A 20,530-nucleotide genomic window follows, 5' to 3' on the forward strand; every position below is an offset into this window, starting at 1 on the left:
TGTTTTAGTCCATGAGTGTGCAGATTGAGAGAGACATTATAGGTTATGGGTTTGCTGCTTCCCTGAACAGAGGCTAGGAGGGTTTGGGAGAAAACATGAGGAAGACAGCGATCTGAGTAACACAAATGCATGTCTCATCACCTAAACATTGCTGAAACAAAAGGAACTGCCAAGAAAGCCACACAGCAAATGTTAAATTGAGTGTTACAGCCCTACAAGCACCCAAATTAAAACTCTGGCCATGTGAGATGTGTCATTACTGCGGTTATTGCGGGTTTACAAAGAATATTGTGTATAGTTACAGGGTTTAGAAAAAAATCTGAGGGGTGTCTTGTTTCTTTTTTCTAGGGGGGAAAAAGTCCCATCCCACTGGGATTTCATTAGTTTATTTTGCTGAACTTCTGGATCTTTCTGAATGCACTTGCGTGAACAGATTTGAAAGGTTTTGCTGCTTGAAGTATGCTTTTCCAGTTTCTGCCTGTGAATAACATAAGATAGAGGGATGATGAGAGTATTAAGATTCTTTTCCGTTTTCCTGAAAACTAAAATGATGAGCAGAAAATTGTGAACAACTTTAGAGCAGAACCAGTATGATTGGTTTAACTGGAGGACGGTAAGAACGGCTTCCAGGTGAAGCAAAGTTTGGCTGGTGGAGGTACAAGCAGATGGAGGACAGCATGTGTTTTGTGAGCATTTAGAAATTAATGGGAGATTTATGGCCATCTGTGATACAGTTTTGTGTACAGCTGAGTTGACTTTTTTCCCTCTATATGTTTATATAGACATGTTTAAGGCTTTTCTTCACGACGCTGCTAGATTATAGTGGTGTGTCACGTAATAAATACAGAAGCTTTTAACCGAACAGAGGGCCGAATTTCTGGGGAGCTGCAGTGCAATTTGTAATGAAAAGAGCGGAAATTTTGGGGAGAAACATCTGTATTCAGACTGTCTTAAATTGCATTTTCTTTGATGCTCTTGGCCTTTTCTGGCCAATTTAGTATGACCAGAGCAGATGTTCAGAAAACTTAAACTGATTTGACTAGAGTCTTGGTGCTATAACATCGAATATACTAGCAGAAGTATTCAGGAACTGGTATAAACCAGCATGTAGAGCTCATAAATAAATTGGAGGAATAGTATTTTCAGTGTGAAGTTATTGAACTTTAAAGTCAACTCTTTTGAAAATGGAATAGGAATTTTCTTTTGAGATTTGCCCCAAGAGAAATGTCCTAATCCGTGTTTATGGGGCTAATACTGTTGTTTGGGTTGTTGTAGTACTGATTGTCACAATCACTTAGGTAAAGAGTTTTGGAGCCAAGGTCGAGATGGATTCTGTGGTTCTGGCTTTTTCATGCTATATATGGAATACATCAAATTCATGTGCTGGTGAGTGTGATGGAAGAGGGTTGTGTGTTTTCATGGGAGTAAAGTGGAGCAGTGGAATTTTTTTTTTTAAAGCTGACTAAAATAGATTTTACTACTCTTCAACCATTTTATTCAGGTTCTTCTGTTTGAACAGGTGATATATATGGCAGATGAAATAATCTTTCTGATCTAAAAATTTCCCCCCACAACTACCATTTTAAGAGTTTCTGTTCATTTTTACTATAGATTAATGTTTTATTTTTAATCTATTTTTAGAGCTCTGTTAGTTTTACTGCTTGCCGATGGGTCACAAATCCAAACTGGCTGATGAGTCACAAACTTTGTTGGTTGCAGGCTCCTTTATTTCCTTCAGGTGGTTTATAGTGCAGGATGCTAATGAACAAAACGTCACTTCGGAACAGAATGCTTGTGGAAAAAATTCAGCCTTTCGATGTTGTAATGGCATTTGTGTGGTTCATTTTTCTCTGAGGAGAATCTCCCCCTTCCCCAAATAAATAGCATGACAAAATTCCCGACGCAGAAACACATCACTGTCTTTGTAGGTTGTACATCTTAACTGATAAGATGCTGCCGTTTAATAAAGTCCGAGGAAATGGATTTATGTTAGTCTGGATTTCTTTCTTTTGGCCATGTGGCCGATAGAAGGTTAATTGATGTTAAATGGCTGCTCTGTTAGCCCTTCATCAGCCGCTAAACTAGTACCGAAGGAGTGCAGATCATTACTACCAAAGGCCAAGACCAGTATGTTTTCTTAGCGAGGTTTATAGGTCTTTTTTTGTCCCTGCCTTCTTTTCCTCCTTCCCAACCACGCAGGACATCACCAGCTGTGGGGATGGGAGGAGAGAGCGGGCAGCTTCTCTAAACACACTCGGGTTCCTGCCCCCCATTCTGCTTCTCGTACCTCCGCAGAGTGACAGCTTGGAGATGTTGCGTGCGAGCGAGTTCAGCTGGTGCTGTGTGGTCCGGGTGTGTGGTCTCCAACTCAACCCAGAGGCTGCGAACAGGGTGGAGGAGAGAGAGCAACACTGTTTACTTTAATTTATTTCGGATGCCGGAACTGTGCCCGGAGTTTCTCCGAAGCTGGGTTCCACGGTGAGCAGTGTCAATCCCTCACAGCTGAACTCCTCTGCCGAGGGCTCCCGCAGCATCTGCCGCGGGGCCAACCTTTTCATCCCCTGGGACGCAGAAATGTTAATGGCATCGCTGAGTGCTGTGATTATTTTGCTTTCACTCCCCTCAAGATCTATAGCCATGGAGATGTACGTTGCTGGGTCAAGGGATGCAGGACCTCAGATACGGAGGGAATGCACAAGTCTGGTTGTTGTGAAAGCAAAACTGCTGTGCTACCCCAAACTAAAATCTCTAGTACACGCTTTGCAAGTGATTGTAATGTTCAAGAGCCCTTTAAATAAGAGAATGGTATCATATTATGTCATCCAGGATTCCAAATCTAGTGTGTTTTTTTTTTTTTCTTTTTTTTTCTTTGCCATTTTCCCTGTCCATCACAAAGCTTGCCTGTCTGTCCAAACTGGAACTAATTTTGGCATCTGATGTTGTCCTGCAGGTGAATGTGTTAGTCAGTGTTACTACTGGCTTGAATCGACACATTGGATATGCCAGAACAAATGAGGCTTGCTTTGTTCTGTGTGATGGGGAAATTACCCCCTTTTTAATGATTGCTTATCTTTTCATCATAGAAATATAGAATGCATCAGGTTGGAAGGCACCCACAAAGGTCATCTTGTCCAGCCCCCCTCTGCAGTGAGCAGGGACATCTTTAACTATAAGTAGCTTAGTGGTGTTTTGAAGGGATTCCTCCCCTCCACCCCAAAATGTAAGATTTCTGAGTGCTTCTTGTTTAAATTGACAAGTCTTCTTTTATTATTTAAATAAACACACACGAATTCTTAATATCACTTGGAATTTCAGCATTGTTTAGCTTATTCATTTCCCAGTCTCTTCTGGCAGCCTTGCAGGAATGGACTTTGTATTATTAATGCAGTGTTGAAGGCTGTGGAAATTCTAGGGCACTGAAGATCTCCAGAGGGGTTAATAAATGTCAGTTATTTTCACAGCGCTTCTTTTGGGATGCTTTTAAATCTTGGTTTATGGAGATTGTCTGTCTGAATTTATGTTGTTGGGCAGATAAAGCATGGAAAAGGTTGTAATAGTGGTTTTCATCATTTTGTATTGGTTTGGAATACGAACATGTAGGAAGTTTTTTTTTTGTTTGTTTGTTTTTGTGGTTTGGTGTTTTGGTTTTTTTTTTTTTTTTGCTTTGTTGTCCTGCTTGGGGTCAGTTGCTGTCTCCTTTTAGTGACTTGTAGTGTGTTGCACTTGAGGGACTCCTTGGGTTTTCCAGTGAAAATGGATTATTAGGTTTATTTAGTAGGAGTATAAGTTTGTGTAGTTTAAGGCGAAAGGACCATCAAGCTAGCTTCTGGCATCTGACTATTTATGGCTTATTTAAAAAAGGGCATTTCATAAATCTGTTCATTTGGAAAGCATTCAGTGCTGGGATGTTAGTGTGGGGAGCATCTCAGCAGTGGGTTTCGGGTTGATTTGTGCTGTAAGATTTAAACACCAATATCTGAGATGTGCTTGAACATGGCTGATGCTTTGATCATTCCTGCTCTTCCTGCCTCAAAACTTTTAAATTGCATTCTGTCATATCTGTATAACTGAGGACAAAGAAATACTTGACACCTGAAGATTTGCCTGCTTGCTTGTAACTTAGACTTTCTCAGTGATGACAAATAGGCTTTTTCTTTCCTCTCTTCTTGACAGCTGAGATTCCCTTTGCTAGGTGACCATGGCACTTGCATTGACCTTGAGCCTGTCTTGCACCAGGAGAGTCTTTCAACTTGTGTCTGTGACAAAGTACAACTGAAAACTTCAACTTCACTGAATTGTCAGTCACTGAAACCTACTTGTTCTCTTGTTTTAGAAGTTAGAAACTCCTTTTTAAAATTTCAATTACTAATTTTAACACTGGTGACTTTTGTAAGGTGGCACCTGATTGTTATTTATCTTCCAGAGTTCTGTGCCCTCATCATGTTTGCAGTTTTACTCTGGGATTTGAATTTACCAGCCTATTTAATATCCTGAATTTAGGTGTCCACTGATTTCATATTTTATTACTTCTCCCAGGGTAAGCAATGCTGTGCACTGCAGAACAGAGAGCAGCATTGCGCATTTGATGTTTTTCTTCTCTGCTCACTGATGAAAGTTGGATACAGAAACCTGTATAAAAGTTCTGCTTTTAAACCACTACACTTATGGTTTCTCTTGTGTTGGGCCATATTTTGTGTCTTCACAAATTGTTTTTAAAGTGGCTTTACCTAGGATGAAGACTGAAGATGTCTGCTCTTAGCAAGCTTGTAATGCTTAGAATTGTCTGTGGTGTATTTTTTTTTAACCAAACCTTTGTGAGAGGACATCTTATTTGAGAAGCTCATGTAAAGACAAAGCTGATGTTTATGAAAGGCATTTTTTCACTGTGGCTTTGTAGTAGGTGGTCTTTGCAGGGGCTTTCAAACTTCTTGCACTTTCATAACAAGAATTATGACAGAATAATAGAATAATATCGGCAAGATCATGGAAGCAGTCGAACAGATGTCATCCCTGCTAAACTGTTGGGAGATATTGTGAGGAAATGAAGTTTAAAGTGGTGGAGAGAGTGAAGAGGCAGTCTTCTGTTAGTTTGGTGGTAGACTGTCCACTGCAAAAACCTTGTTAATGCTTCTTCAATGAGCCTGGCTACTCAGAGGAGATAGCTTGGATAGAGAATGGGCTTTATGCTGTCTCCCCTAGTCTCTGTAAGAAAAAAATCTTTCAGTAAGAGGGCTGCTTTATTGTTATTGTTATTTTTGTTGCTATTATCATTATTATTTTATACATAACAAAATAGAATTTCTCTTTAGGGCAATGTAAAGAATTGTGACAAAAGCTCTTAATTACATTATTGTATCTTCACATGAAATGGAAAAGCAGATAATTGTTTTTATTTTTTTAGCTCTGCCTACAAACCTGCTTTTGGCCACAGCAGATCACTGGCTGACTTTCTCAATAAGTAGTTTGGTCATTTTTAACTATTGACATGTTAGTCAGAAGAAGGAGGAGAGGAGATATAAACAAATTGACAGCTCTTAAGGGTTTGTTTGGTACTTGTAGTAAGGACAGGCTCCGAAGAGTTCCTTCACTTGCTCTTTGGAATAAAGACAGCCCATTGCTGTTTAAAAATGCTAATAATAGAGTCAGGGTATTGTAATGTGTTGAGATTTACTGTGGTATTCTCATTCCAGTGAGGTATTTTAAAGCAATTCTGCAGGAGAGATGGAAATACTTCAGAAGGAATACTAGACCTCAGGAGGTTCAGCATTTTTATTACATTTATTTAGCTCAATCATGAAGAGGGATCTAGTGCCAATTTCTGAAATCCAGAAAAATATCTTGTAATATTACTTTTGAGTTTTGGTATTGATTCAGGCCAATGGTGCTTGGGTATTTTGAAATAAACAGTGTCTGCATTGCAAGAGAACCATGATATTTATTGGAAGGGGAGGGAATCAACCAAATAATACCCAAATAGCTTCAATTTTACTTGTTTTTGTCAAGATTTTTCCCTCTTCTGTTACCCATGAGTTCCTGAAGATGGATTTTTGACATCTGTGTTACTAAATGATATTCTTTCTAAATCTTGAACAAAAATCATGCTAAAAAAAAGTGGCTTATATTGTCTTAATAGTCTCTAGACCTATGCTTTTCTCTGAAGAAGGTAAGTGTGTGTGTAGATGTAAGCTCTCCAGTTCTTTACAGCTCCTGTGTATCTTTGAAGCCTGCTGGGGATCTGTGAGGAAAGCTGCACAGACTATGTTGATAACCAAGACCTTGTACGAAACGGTTCCTACATCAGCACCCTGCTCAGAAACAGTACTGTGGCTACAAAGATGATGATTCCCACAGAAATAGGGGTAATAGTTAATTTGCTGGTGGATTGTGGTTGGACACAAAGAAAATCTTTCCCAGCAAGAACAATCAGCCATTGAAATAACCTCCTTAAGGGAAGTGGTGGAGTCCTCACTAACAGAGCATTGAATAGGCTCCTTTTGAATTATAACACAAACGAGTCAGAGAGTGTATATAAGTTCATTAAGCATTTGAAGGTTTACTATTTTTCTGAACATGATTTTATTCACAGCTCAGAACTAGACCTTGACTTAATTTAGCAAAAGAGGTGTAGATATTCTTGATGAGTTTATGACTGTGGCAAAGAGGCTTTGAGTGATGTTCCATATTTATGTTCGTATTTCTCTACCATTTTAGAACAACTTAAAAGCTTTTTGTTATTTTTTTTTTACCTAATGTAATTATTGGTTTTTTAAATGATTGTTTCTTGCTGAACAGGTAAAAAGCAACTTGGCTCTCAACAGCTGAATAGACATCATGTCTCGAGCACGGCAGCCCCCGCTCGTCACAGGCATCTCTCCCAATGAAGGCATCTCATGGACAAAAGTGACAATTAGAGGAGAAAATTTGGGGACTGGGCCAACAGACCTCATAGGTAAGTTTTAAAAACAACAACGTACTTTTGAGACTGTAGAAGGTCACATTCAGGATATGATGAGAGAGGATTCTTTTGACTGGCAAAATCTATGCTGCGAGGAATGCCCTTTGCACAGATATGCCCTTGAATCCCTAAATTCAAGGATGCAGTCCAATATGTATTAATCAGAGTGACCTTACTTTACTAGATGAACACTTAGCCAGGCTTAGTATCCTGTACTGAACATGAAGAATGAATGCCTGTGGGAATGTCCTAAAGGAAGGTAGATGTATGAGATGCTCTTTTGTTGCTTTCCCAGGCACTGAGAATTTCAGCATGGAGCCTTTCCTATCAGAATTCTGTGTTTTCAATGGATTGAGGTGGTCACTGAGCATCACTAGTCCTTGAGTTAGTGTATCTGAGCAGTTCTGACAAAGTTTCAAAGGTTCAGTGATTTAACTACATGTTCTGTGAAGTCATTTCCTTTGCTGTTTTGATTTTAATGTACCAACTGTATCTAACTCATCACAACTCTTTTCCTAAAGAGGCAACAAGCAATTTTATCTGACTCCCCTGACCATACACACTTTGCTGATCACTGCTTTGTTGTCTCTTTTCCAGGTTGAAAAGTTCTTAAATTTTCTGTGTCTCTGACCTTTCTTGTTGCTTTTCAGTCAATCACTACCAGGCAGGGGTGAAGGTCAGCTTGGTTACATGTAGTGTTTGGGAGGTGAATGCACTGAGCACAATGCTGTATCCTCACTTTTGTTTTGTATTTCTTCCATGGGATTCAGTTTTCTCTGTAACACCTAGTAAGCACTGAGCTATTTTTTGTTATTCAGCCTGTTATAGTCCCATGATTTAATGCCTGGGGGCAAGTAGTCAAGGTTTTCTCTGTGTGCATCATGCTATTGTTGAATTTCAGCTGCTGTTTTATAGCATCTACATCAGAAAATCATTAAGGTTGGAAAAGATCATCAACTCCAGCCATGAATCCAGCACCTCCATGCCCACTAAACCATGATCTGAAGTTCCATGTCTACATGTTTTTTGAACACCTCCAGGGATAGTGGTTCCACCACCTCCCTGGGCAGTTTGTTCCAATGCCTGACAACTCTTTCGTAACACAGTTTTTCCTAATGTCCAACCTGAGGCTCCTCTGGTGTAATCTGAGGCCATTTCCTCTTGTCCTGTCACTTGTTACTTGGGAGAGGAGGCTGACCCCCACCTGACTACAACCTCCTTTCAGGTAGCTGTAAAAAGCAACAAGGTCTCCCCATTATGGTGCATCCACACAGTCTCATAAGAACTGTCCCATGTTTTTCCTTGTTTTTAGTCTTTACATTCTGAATAGATTAACATCAGCAAACTTTAACCTTTTCATCTTATTTAGGAATACATTGAACATAAGCAATCCCAGCACATACCCTGTGGAAACTTTTCCTGAGCGAAAATACGCCATTTAGTGTGACATTATTTCTATCTTAACAAGCTGTTTAACCCTTTGAAGCTCATACCCTAGAGCTCATTTTCCTGGTCAAATCTTCTGGAAATCCAAGTTAACTCCAGTTGCTGGAATTTCCCTTATTTCTTTTGTAAGTTGATCATATGTGTAATTCAGTGTTCATTTTAGAGACAATTTATCTAATATGTTGTGGAATTGTGACTCCTCTGAAGTCCATTGGAATTTTGTTTGGCTTTGCTAGAAACAATTTTTCACTTCGTGGCTGTAAACCAAGATTCCCAAATTCCATCTTGGTCACCACAATGAACTTTATGGCCAAGCTTAAGATTCCCCTTTTCTTCTGTTTGCTGCCTCTCAGAAGGGGAATTAGGATTTTTCTGAGCTGCTAGACAAGATTGTAGTACACTAAGAAATCTTTACTGAGAAATAATCAAATAACTGATGATGTTAGAGGTCAGTGTATTTCTCTGTGTTAATGTGGTTGATTCATTAGTTCAATCCTCTTAGAAATGATCAGTGCTGGATTTTTGGAAGGAAGACATCTCCTGAACTGTGCTTCACTATTACAGCTGACTAGCTGCTAAGGGTTTTTTTTGTCGTATTGTTTTTGAGAGTCACTTTAGTATCACATAGCTGCTGATAATCTCATGCTTTGAGGTAGAAATAAGACAATCCATGTTTTATTTTTAATTTTTGTTTCCTTAGCTCAGTTCTCGGCTTCCTTCAGTGAGTGACTAAGGCTCCAGATATGTAACTATTTCTTTTCACGGTTAAATGAAGCATGTAAATATTCCCTGTGACTTGAATGGAAGTACTTGCAAAAGTGAGCCTTGTAGGCATGAGATTGATGCAAGCTGAACTGAGAGTTACGGTTTATAATCTGCTCTTTGTGTTAGAGTAAAATGAAAAGCAAGAAACTTTTTAATATGTACAAACAGAATATCACGTGATAGAAGAACAGACTTTTTTGTCTCATTTAGGAGAGGGCCTACTGGTAATCTTTGTCTTTGAAATCAAATCAACTCAACTCTTTGTTTGTAGTTCTATAGCTCATGGTACAAAAAGTCCAGTCCAGGAAATACCTGTAACATTTAGTTTGTCTTTAAGACATTTTCAGCTGTATTTTGTAGGCATTGTAAAATTATATATAATTATATATAAAGTATAAGCATAATGAAATTTGGGAAGCCTCCATAAGAGAATTACTTGTGCCTGTTAATTGAAAGGCACATAAAAGCTAGAACCTCGTTGTAATGTTCTCAAGGATCTTTGTACCATGCAACAGATTAAAATGTAATGTTATTTAAAGGGAAGTTTCTTCTCTGGAGGAAAATATGTTTTATGACCTTCACCAACGTGGCTTTAGTCATTTTGGAAATTGTCTTATGCCATTACTCTATTTAGGGTGGTGTAGAAAGTGTTAATATAGACTTATTTTCTTTGCATTTTTAAGATGCAGACAAAAGCTCCATTTCAGGAGTGTCAGATTTTGTGGTCCTGTCTGCTTTAGGAATCTCTTAAGTAGAATATAATCGACACAAGGATCTTTAAAACAGTTGTCCAAAAATGTTTACCCTACTAAATTGCTACAGCTCAGATCATGATTTTAAAGTATTACTTAGTTTAAGCATAAATTCAGACCTTTAAAATTTCGGGATGAAATCCTCTGTGGATGGTTCAGACAAACTACTTCAGTTAGTCTTAGTTTCTACCACAGTCTGTTTTTTTCCTTCAGAGAAGTTGCTAACATAAATCGTGAAGAGATGTTATAAAACTAGAAGAGATGTGAAAACATCCTCAGGTTAAAACCAGTGCTTCATAAATGTGTTATGTTTTCCTTTGTCTCTGAAAAATAAAATGTAGCCCGATTAAGAGGTTGCAAATAAATAATAGATGAAATATTTTTGTATTTTAAGAGGTTTTTGGTTTATGTATACTATTTTGCTCTCCCCTTCCCCTTCAGGAATCTTTTAAGAACCAGATCTAGCGTCCTTGCTGCAGTCACATCACTCTCAGTTGTAACACAATTCGGTGCCTTTCTGGTTTTTTATTTTTTGCTCCTTGTTTTCACAATAGTTTTTGGCAGGGAGCAAGGCATTTTTACATCTGACAACGATGAAAACTGCCAAATTTGTCTGCTGGGTAATGTCAGAGACTTACATTGTGAGAAAAAGTAAGTGTGAGGCTTTGGTGCTGAGCCACTTAACACTGACCCTTTTCTGTCTGTTGAGTATTTTTTAAATTGTTCTGAGCTTTCTATAAAGTAAAAACAAAAGCCAGGCCAAGAGGGACGGACTGCTGTGCCTGACTAATTTATACTCCAGGACAGCCAACACTAGTATAGGAGTGTCCTTTTGGACAGCAGGCAAAAAATGTTTTTAGGTAAGGCTTCATTTCAGAAGGACCTAAGGAAGTTGTTCTCCTAAGTTAGGATCTTGTCAGTTCTTCAGAACAACAGAAATCTGATTAGGAATCTGGAATGTAATTGTTCTAGATATGAGAAAACAAGCCATCTGTTGCAGCATCCAGAGTCCCAGGCTGACCAGAATCACATTGATGAAATGCTCAAACTAATTGGACATGAAGCCTCAGGAAGCCTTGAATCATATATTAAGGTGTACCTTGACTCTTCTGTGTTAAGAGATGTATTTAACTGTTAAAGTTTGATGTATTTTAATTCACCTTTTCCTGTGAGACAGCTTCATGGTTAAAATGTTTTGTATTTTGATTTCATAGTTTATCATTTGTACTTCTGTTATGAGGAAGCTTAGAAAGGGAAAGACATGAACTGTTCCTTCATACAAGGGCAGTTTATTCAGCAGAATCAGTCTTGCATCATGGATTTTGTAAAGGAGAGACCAGGACAGAGTAGTTGTCAATTAATACTTTTTTTTACCCAGAAATCCTTGTGTGTCCCCAAAAGTACAGCTAAACATGTAGAGCTAAAGAAACATTGTTCATTGTGAACATTTTGCAGATCTTCTTTTTTAATTTTTTGCTGTGAACTTAGGAAAGATTTTTTTTCAGTTTGGAAGCTTGATGTAAGTACGATATTGAACAGCAGTTCTCTGGTGTCTGGCAAACAGAAGATCTATTGTACAATATGAAGTCAAAGTTGCTGTGGCCCAAAACTGGTGGAAGAGGTTAAAGTAAGTTTTGAGCAGCACATGAAGTGTCAGTGGGCCAAAAGTCCTGAAGTCACCTAAGGAACATCTGAAAAGTGAACTTGTGACTGTCAGTGTAGTTGGCCCTAAGGGACTGCAGAAGGGTCGTGAATTTATGTAAAATAAATGAGGCATCGTGAATGTTTTTGTAATGCACAATTTCAAAAGGTACTTCTATTCACAGTGAAATATTTCTTATTGTCTTTTTCCCAGGTTTAACAATCTGTGGGCACAACTGTCTGCTAACTGCTGAGTGGATGTCTGCCAGTAAAATTGTGTGCCGAGTCGGGCAGGCTAAAAACGACAAGGGAGACATTATTGTAACTACTAAGTCTGGTGGCAGAGGAACTTCAACAGTATCCTTCAAACTGCTTAAACCTGAAAAAATAGGTATTTTCCTTGTTCAAATTCATCTGTTTACTTTGATAAGGTGACTGAGCACCTCTTTAAAATGTATGTTTAAAATGGATCTATTTCAGGACCAGTCTTCAATTGTCTAGAAAAAAACCCTCAGTATATCAGTAAAATGTGCAAATTTATACATAGATAAATTGATGGTATACATGAAACTAATCCTATCTCAGTGTCCTGATTAACCCCTCAGTGACTTAGGAAAAGTAGCCCTTTATTTCTCTGTAAGGAACAGTATTAAACTTCTAAGATGGTAAAAGTAATATTCAGAACAGCTTCAGTAATGACTCTTAAGCGTACCAGATAAATACAAAATATAAGTCAGCTCATGAGCTTTACACCTAAATCCTGAGCTGATAGTTAATCCCTGAAAAAAAGTAGAGTCCTCAGTGCTGTTTCTTACTTGTAATTCAAACCATCCTGCAAGACAGAAAGTCTTAAGGATTTCTCATGAGATGCTTAACCATTAAAATAATGTTGCCAAGCAGTCTAGGACCTTTGCTTCACGTAGAATCCAGCCTAAATACCCTCTGGATTGAAATGGCTTTTTTCAGAACAGCCCATTGATGAAACTGGGTAGTTCTCTTTTCTAACATAGGGCTTCCCACAGGAACTGCTTGAGGCTTTTCTTCTCTGTGGTTCAGTTAGCATGGTGTCTGCCAAGATGTGCTAAGAACTTAATTACAGAAAGGTGAATCAAGTGCAAATGTTGCACTGTCAAGCTTTTGGTGATGGAAGAGGAGAACTGGAGTATTCTTGGATGCATTTTGAGGTCAATGTTGTGCCTCGCTTCCATACATTGTGATAAAGGCTTTGGAAACAGCCCTGTGTCCTTTGTCTCATCCATCTTGGAATACAGCCAAAATTCACTTAGTTTTGGTTAGTGAGTGGCACAGAGAAAAAGAATTGTCCCTAAAACGTGCAAGTAAAACCATCTCCAGGTAACTGCTCATTTTGGAAGTAAGGGATGGCAAGGCTTGGACAGACACTGAAAAATACTCTGTGATCAGGAAAATGCTCTTAATTTACCTGAAACTGTGCCCTGTGTCAGAGAGTAACGCTTGACGCCAAGCCACGAGCGCCATTTCAGCAGCTATAATAAAATAATGTAGCATAATTGCATCCAGGTTGTTTTGTCATGTATCTTCCAGTATATTACCTAGGCATGCATTTTATATTTATCAGGATTTCTCAAATTAATTCAGCATGTCAGAAGCTGATGGTGCTGGAAGGCCCTTGTTGTTTTAAGGATCTGTGCTTTGTTTTCCCTAGGTATCTTGGATCCGTCTGCTGTCTGGGTGGATGAAATGAACTATTATGACATGCGCACTGATAGGAACAAAGGGATTCCCCCCTTGTCCCTGCGTCCGGCTAATCCACTTGGTATTGAGATAGACAAGTGAGTACCAAATGCCTTTAATCCACTTTTTTAGTGGTTTTCTTGATTTGTGCCATTTGTGAATTCCAGAGAAGTTTAATGGTTTATGGGGCAGCGAAAGATTTTAAAATACACACACTGTATTAGCTGTTGGGATGCTGTTTGGTACTCGAGAGTTGTTGGTGTTTAGATCATCAGTTAGAACTGTAGATAACCTAAAATTGTGATTTATAGAACCCCAGAGATGTTTAGATTTTAAGGATTGGTAAATAACCTCGGGCTCTGGATTTATATATCGACATTATGGAATACTCACTGTTGCATTGGAGTTTCACAGGGCTTTTAAGGATGTTTAGATTGCCATGGGTTGCTAAAATTGCACTGTAAAATGTGAATTATCATCAACTAGTTTGTTATTGAAATAGTAATACTATTTTCCAACCCAGAGATGACTTTTGTTCATAAGTATCGTGGAATTTATGACATGTTTTTGTCTGAAATAGAAACTTTCTGGTGAATGATAAATGGAATTAGAGGGCTTTAAGTGGGACGCCTTTAGGGCTCCAAACCTGCCCAACTCCTAGAAATAAAATGAGCAATAATATTTCTCTTGATCAGGACACCAGTTCTACTAAAGCCAAAGGTTATTTAAAATTAAACAGTTACTAGAGATCTCACCTGCTGAATATTCTGTTTGTAAGCAGGAGTGCAGTGGAGAAAGCCTGCAGTGCCAGTTGTTACCTTCTTATGGTGGAGAAACTGCACCTTCCCAAAATCTCTATGGGATTTCTAATGGATCCAGCATCACTATCCAGCCTCTGACTTTGCATCTTTCCTACTTTGACTATGTATTTTTCTTTCTTTTTAAAGTACTAACCGAATTTTTGTAATAAGGTGAATTATTTTTATCTCCAAGTACCATTCTCCAGCCTCTGACACAGCTACTGACAGGTCCTTCTTTCATCTTCTCTGGTTTTCCAGCCTTATTATAACATGGATGCCAGGACTCTTCATTCCAGCTTCTAACTAGTAGACTTGTGTCTCCTTCACTCTCCCAGCCCCTGTTTTATTGTTAAAAGACCCATAATAATCCTTTTGACCAGGGTGCTGGATTGTCAACCAGCAGTGAGTGGCTTGTTAGCTGATTCTCCTGGCTTGACACTCAGGCTGCTGGCATGATTGCTTGTTATTCTGCAGAGATGGGCTTGATTCCTTTATCCTAGTGATATATTTTTGGCATTTGACTGTATTCCTTTGTTTGTTCTTCCTTGACAAGTCTATCTTCTCAGTCCAAATGAGTCTTCTTAATGATTTTACCATCTGTCAAATACTTGTAAGAAATAATTGATGAGATGTATTGTAGGAAGAACAATATATGCACTAGAATTCTCTTTTCATATTGAAATGTTGCAAGGATGCAGGATAAAGACTATGGATATCCTCCTAGTTTGTACATAGTCAAGATATTTCCAGTGTTCTATGTGTACACAGTGTGCAAGCCATCAACTTTTAGCCTGCAAGCTGAACAAGTACACAAAATTTCTGGCTGATAAATACTTCCTATTGCCCAAGAATTAATTGCTGTCCTTGTGCCATACAACTAACTGAGGATCTCGCTTGTTAAATAATAAAATCATTTATATTGTAATCGGACTTGAACTCACTGATTGTTATGCTTTAGTGGTGATCCTTAAAGTCAAAAATGTGTTGGTAGAGGACGTTTGCACATGTTTGTTTTCCTGCCTTGCTAAGAGTTGTTTGTCATCTTTTAAAACAGAGTTGATGCAGTTAGATGAGTTATTTCACGTTGCTGCCACTTAGTGCATATTGTGTGTGTGTGCTCTGAAGTATTCATCACACTAGAAGAGAGATATTCAAAAGGTTTGAACTCTAGCATTAACATTTTTAGAATGGACTGAAGGTTGATACAAAGCTTTAGTTGTCTATCAACATCCTTTATGCTGGCTTTAAGTGCAAAGCAAATCCTCTGTCACATTCCTCTCCAAGGAATATTCCTGGCTGTGGTATTGGACAGATGTAGCCAGAAACCCTTAAAGAAGGCTTGAATAGCTTTTAGGAAGGAAAAGAGTCGTTTGCCCACTCTGAGAAGTACAGAAGCTTGGTATGAAAATGCTGACATAAACATTGATGTTGCAGCACTCGGGTTAGGTTCAGCAGTTTAGAGCTGTTACAAGAGCAGGCTGGCAGGTTATGTGCTACCATTGTAGGGTTGCTCAGCATTTTGAACAGTTCTTGGAGAGTATGTGCTGCCTGTTCCATAAAGGCATTGTTTGACATCTGTCGGTGGAAAATTTAGATCAACATAAGACTTGTGAATTAATTACTAGGTCAGATACTCCACATACTTTTTTTCACTCCTGCACAAGTCCTTGCTCAATCAAAGGTTCCCTGCCTCCTCCAGCTAGTGAGCCAGGCTAAGAAAATCCATTCTCTGCGAAGTAGGAACCACAGCCAGATCCAGTGGTGGTTAGGATGTTTTTGAAGCGTGTTTGTCATTTCGCATGTAGCAGAGGTCATGATGGTGGATCCATCTCCTACATGAAAGCAACTGCTGACATGCTAAGCACATTCCACATACTTCTGCATCCACCCACTCAACACAGATGCTTTCCTCTTCCCACGCCAGCTTCCAAAACTGTCCATCTGGAGCAGGGAAGAGCTGAGCCTACGCTGCCACCTAATGGTAAATGCCAGCTGCTGCCAGGAGGTCAGGAAAAAGCTTCTGGAGGCTTGGGTATTTTATTTCATAGAGGCATAAACTGGTTTGGGTTGGAAGGGACCTTGAAAGGATATCTAATCCAACTGTTCTGCAGCCAGCAGGGATGTCTGGAACTATAGTAGGTTACTCAGAGCCCCAGACAGCCTCATTGGAAGGTTTCCAGGATTGGAGCATCTACCACCTCTCTGACCAACCTGTGCCAGTATCTCACCTCAGTGTAAAACATTTCTTCCTTCTATCTGGTCTAAATCCCCCTCTTTTAGTTTAAAACCATAACCCCTCCTACTGTCAGAACAGGCCCTGTTAAAATGTCTGCCCCCATCTTTCTTACTGGTCCCTTTAAGTACTGGAAGACCACAAAAAGGTCTCCCCAGAGCCTTCTCTTCTCTAGGTTCAACAACTCCAACTCTCAACCTGTCCTCACAGCAGAGGGGTTTCACTGTCACATCATTGTGGTGGCTTTCTCTGGCCTCACTCCAACAGGTCCACATCCCTTCTGTGCAGAGGACTGCAGAGCTGGACCCTGCACTGCAGGTGGGGTATCAGCAGAGCAGAAGGGCAGAGTCCCCTCCCATGACCTGCTGCTCACACTGCCGGGGCTGCAACCCAGGATGGGATTGATGTGGTTTTAAGTGGCTTGTATGGAGATGTGGTCAGTGTAAGGGGTTGGTAGAGACTCTACCACAGAGGTGAATGAGGAAAAATTGTAGAAGGTGGATGCATTATAGAGTAGTGTACAGTCCTAGTTTATGATGATAAAAAATAAAGTAACACTTACTGCTTTTAAGGCTGATGCATCCATTGCAGCTACGTACCATGCCTTAGCAGATTTCTTACCATGCTCTGCCATTTTTCAGAGTTGTCATTTTGTTGTCCTGTTTCTGACAAACTCAACACTATTAGGAGTAGTTGCCAGAGTGCATCCTTTTCTTTCTGCTGTTGGGAGGGTCTCTCCTTTGTTAACACCTTCTGATTTGTCATGTTTAGTCTACTCCCATGTCCCTTATGCTGGTCTTGTATGTCTTACTAACACAGCACAGCTGCTGCAAAGCTTGGCTGGTACACACAGAGCAAGGAGTTGACAGCAGCTTGAGATGGAGCTGTTTTATGCTGGTTGCTATTCAGAATCTGTGTTTATTTAAAGTTGCTCCTTTTGACCTACAAAATCCTGTGGAATTGAGGTTCAAGTTACCTTTTTGGTGGCTGTATCCTGTTCTGGGACCTGCCTTAAAGCTTCAAACACTGTCATGTGTGCTGACAAAGTACACTATGAGGTTCTGAAACTGTGGGAGCAGGATAACTTTTAGAGAACAATTCCAGCTTGTTGTGAGCCTAGCTGGGTGCTGGGTTCATGAGCACCCATTGCACTTTGTTGCTGTTACTGACCTGTGACTGCTTTGAGATGACTACCCATGGAGATCCTTAAACCTTTGGAGAACAGAAATGCTCTGCATGTGCAAAAGTTCTGTAGTAGAATTTGTAAGAGATGATAAATTTTATCACATTTCTTATCAGACTATACAGAACCTGAAGTTTAGGGTAGTGGTGGGAAGGATTTGTATTGATGGGCATATGTGAGAGGAGGTTTGAGCTAGATCTAAGGAAGCAATATTTTATAGTGAGGGTCGTGAGACCCTGGCCCAAGTTGCCCAAAGAGGTGGTAGATGCCTCATCCCTAGAACCATCCAAGGTCAGGGGCTCTGAGAAATCTCATCCAGTTGATGTCCCTGCTGTCTGCAGGAGGGTTTGACTAGGTGACCTTTAAAGGTCCATTCCAACCCAAACCAATCTGGGATTCTGTGTGTGCAGGTGAATTGGTTGTAACCTCTGTGTTTGGAATCCACAGTAGATGTGCACGCCATGCACGTGCGAGGACCACTACCTCTAATGCTGCATGACTGTGTGGGATAGGGTCAAAATATGTTTGAGGGAAGTGAGTGTGCAATGACTTGAAACCACATTTATTTTTATGATAGTCCTCATGAATATAAATGATATCTGAAATCTCAATTACTGGATTTAAAGTTATCACTGATGGATGAAATCAGTCTACTTTAACATGTTCACTGTAGGGCTAGTACCAGGCCTGGCTGTGTTTTAAATAAAACAGTCTGCCTAGCAGAAAGTCCAACTGTATACATCCAACACATGCCTTTGCTAAACTTCTAAAGGTAATGAAATCATAGAATCATTTTGGTTGGAAGAGATTTTTAAGGTCATTGAGTCCAACCGTTATCCAACTCTACCAAGTCTGGTTCTAAACCATGTACCTCAGCACCGCATGTCTGTGTCTTTTAAACCACCTCCCTGGGGAGCCTATGTAGAGCTGTCAGAGATGGTAAACCACCTCTCCTGTTTCTGAGGTTTTCTGGATTCAATTTGTGGTTCCCAGCTTCTTTTGCAGTGATTGCTTTTTAATCAGTGCTTGAAGGATTCAGAGTTGCTCCCTGAGGTGATTCTTATACAAAGAGCAATTCAAGAGAACAACCATCGGCAGTTTCATTGCGTGTCAATGTGGTCTCAGCTCTTGCTCCTAATTCATATTCACTCCATAATGCTGGAACGAGCAGAGCAGAAAGTTCCTCAAGTCACAGATGTGCTTGTTTAGAAGTAAACATTACGCGAGTTTTCATGAGAACAACTTCCCAGGACTGGCTTATTTAATTTGCTAATGGAAGCTAATGAAACGAACTTGTGTGTCTGTGGAATCAGTCTCTTCTTAGCTACATCTGGCCAGGCATTTTAGTCATGCAGTTGCCTTCAGTCTGAACCTCTTGTTGAGAAGACAGCTGCAGCAAGTCATCCCAAGCTCCTGGTATCTGTTAGTGGAAAAACTACTGCTGACATTGATGATAAAAGTAAGGATACTGCAGCACAGAGTATGACATGCTGTTAACATACTGCACACATTCACATTCATGTTTCTGCTCTGTTGTGACTACATCTAAAATATGTCTGCACAGATAAAAGCACCCATAATGCATTGATAATTTATGGTTCTGCATGAATACAGCTGCTGGGAAAAAAAGCTCACAAGAACTTTTCAATGCAGTCAAGCACCAAACTGAAAAAAAACCCTTCCCTTCATTTCTGTCCGTCTGTCTATGGGCAAAACTCATTTGCAGGAATTTATTACATCCCAAGCTAAATTATTGAATTTTATCTCTCCCTATGTATATGAAAGAGTTGAGCTTTCTCCCCTAGGAATTGTATAGCTCATGCATAAGCTTAAGCTGTCACTCACATGTCTTGTAATCTTGCAGTAATAAGTAGCATTTGGTAATGGTCTGTCTGAGTGTATCTGTTTCTTTTGGCTCCTGGGGGGAATATATTGAAACTGAAAAAAATCTGAACAAAATCCTGCTTCTGTATTGTGTGCCTGCACTTACATAGTGCTTGTGCTGGAGGTCTGAGTCTTTTTGGAGGTAGAAATTGTAGTTGCCCACAAGATGCCACCATGAGTGGGGGTTGGAGAAGATGACATTTGAGGGTCCCTTCCAACCCAGTGCAGTCTGTGAATCTGTAATATAAGAGCTTTTTTGGAGAGCTGTGCCATGTATCACCTGTGAAGTTCTATCCTGCAAATTCAGGTGCCTCCTGGGCACCTTTGACTGCTGTCAGTGAAAACTAAGGTATATTAAAATGTTTTTAAAGAAGGAATAAAGGAAACTTTCTTTTCCTCATTACATCCATCAGCATTTTCTGTTCACTAACTGGCATTCAGGAGATTTCAGGTCATTTCTAAACCTGAATTTCACTATCTACCTTTATATATTTTTATATTAACATTTTTACTTTAAACACAGAAATTCTAGGACCTTCATTTTTATTTGCTAGGTTTGTTTTTCATGCTGTTTTTTCCATCTCTCCACATTTCATGTCTATCATTGCTTTTCCTTGCATCTTGAGATTGTTGTCGTTGTTTTTTCTTGTCTTATAGTTTCATGCCCCTGCTGTAATCAGGTGCTGCTGAGGAAAGACTTTTGTGCTCTGGCATTATGTATGCAGGGCCTTGTGCATGCCAGTGCTAATGGTCAGTTGGGTACGCACAGAAACGTAGGGAAAACAACTTCTGTTTCTGTGGATTTGTACTTTTTCATGCACTTGCATTTAGGTTGGCAAAGACCGTAAGATCATCGAGTCCAACCATTACCTGACTCTACTAAGTCTGGGGCTAAAACATGTCCCTCAGCATCACGTCTATATGTCTTTTAAATACCTCCAGGAATGGAGATTGAACCACCTCCCTTGGGAGCCTGTTCCACTCTTTGAGAACACTTTCAGTGAAGAAGTTTCTTCTAATATCCAACCTAAACCTCCCCTGATGCAACTTGAGGCCATTCCTTTTGTCCTATAACTTGTTATTAGGGAGACAAGACCAACAACCACCTTGCTCCAACCTTCTTTCAGGGAGTCAGCAGCGTGCCCAGGTGGTCAAGAA

At 39.7% G+C, this 20,530-nt stretch overlaps 1 protein-coding gene across 1 annotated transcript in view; it reads left to right on the top strand.

The window, feature by feature from the left end:
• Positions 1 to 6,831: 6,831 nt before the first annotated feature.
• EXOC2 (exocyst complex component 2) overlaps positions 6,832 to 20,530 on the top strand; it is a 90,551-nt gene continuing 76,852 nt past the window's right edge. The window contains exons 1-3 of the mRNA XM_054381832.1: positions 6,832 to 6,949; positions 11,774 to 11,950; positions 13,244 to 13,370. Of these exons, the coding sequence (XP_054237807.1) occupies positions 6,832 to 6,949; positions 11,774 to 11,950; positions 13,244 to 13,370 (422 nt within the window). The remainder of the gene's footprint in view (positions 6,950 to 11,773; positions 11,951 to 13,243; positions 13,371 to 20,530) is intronic.

This window comes from Indicator indicator, chromosome 6, assembly GCF_027791375.1.
Source record: "Indicator indicator isolate 239-I01 chromosome 6, UM_Iind_1.1, whole genome shotgun sequence".
NCBI classification, from domain to species: domain Eukaryota; kingdom Metazoa; phylum Chordata; class Aves; order Piciformes; family Indicatoridae; genus Indicator; species Indicator indicator.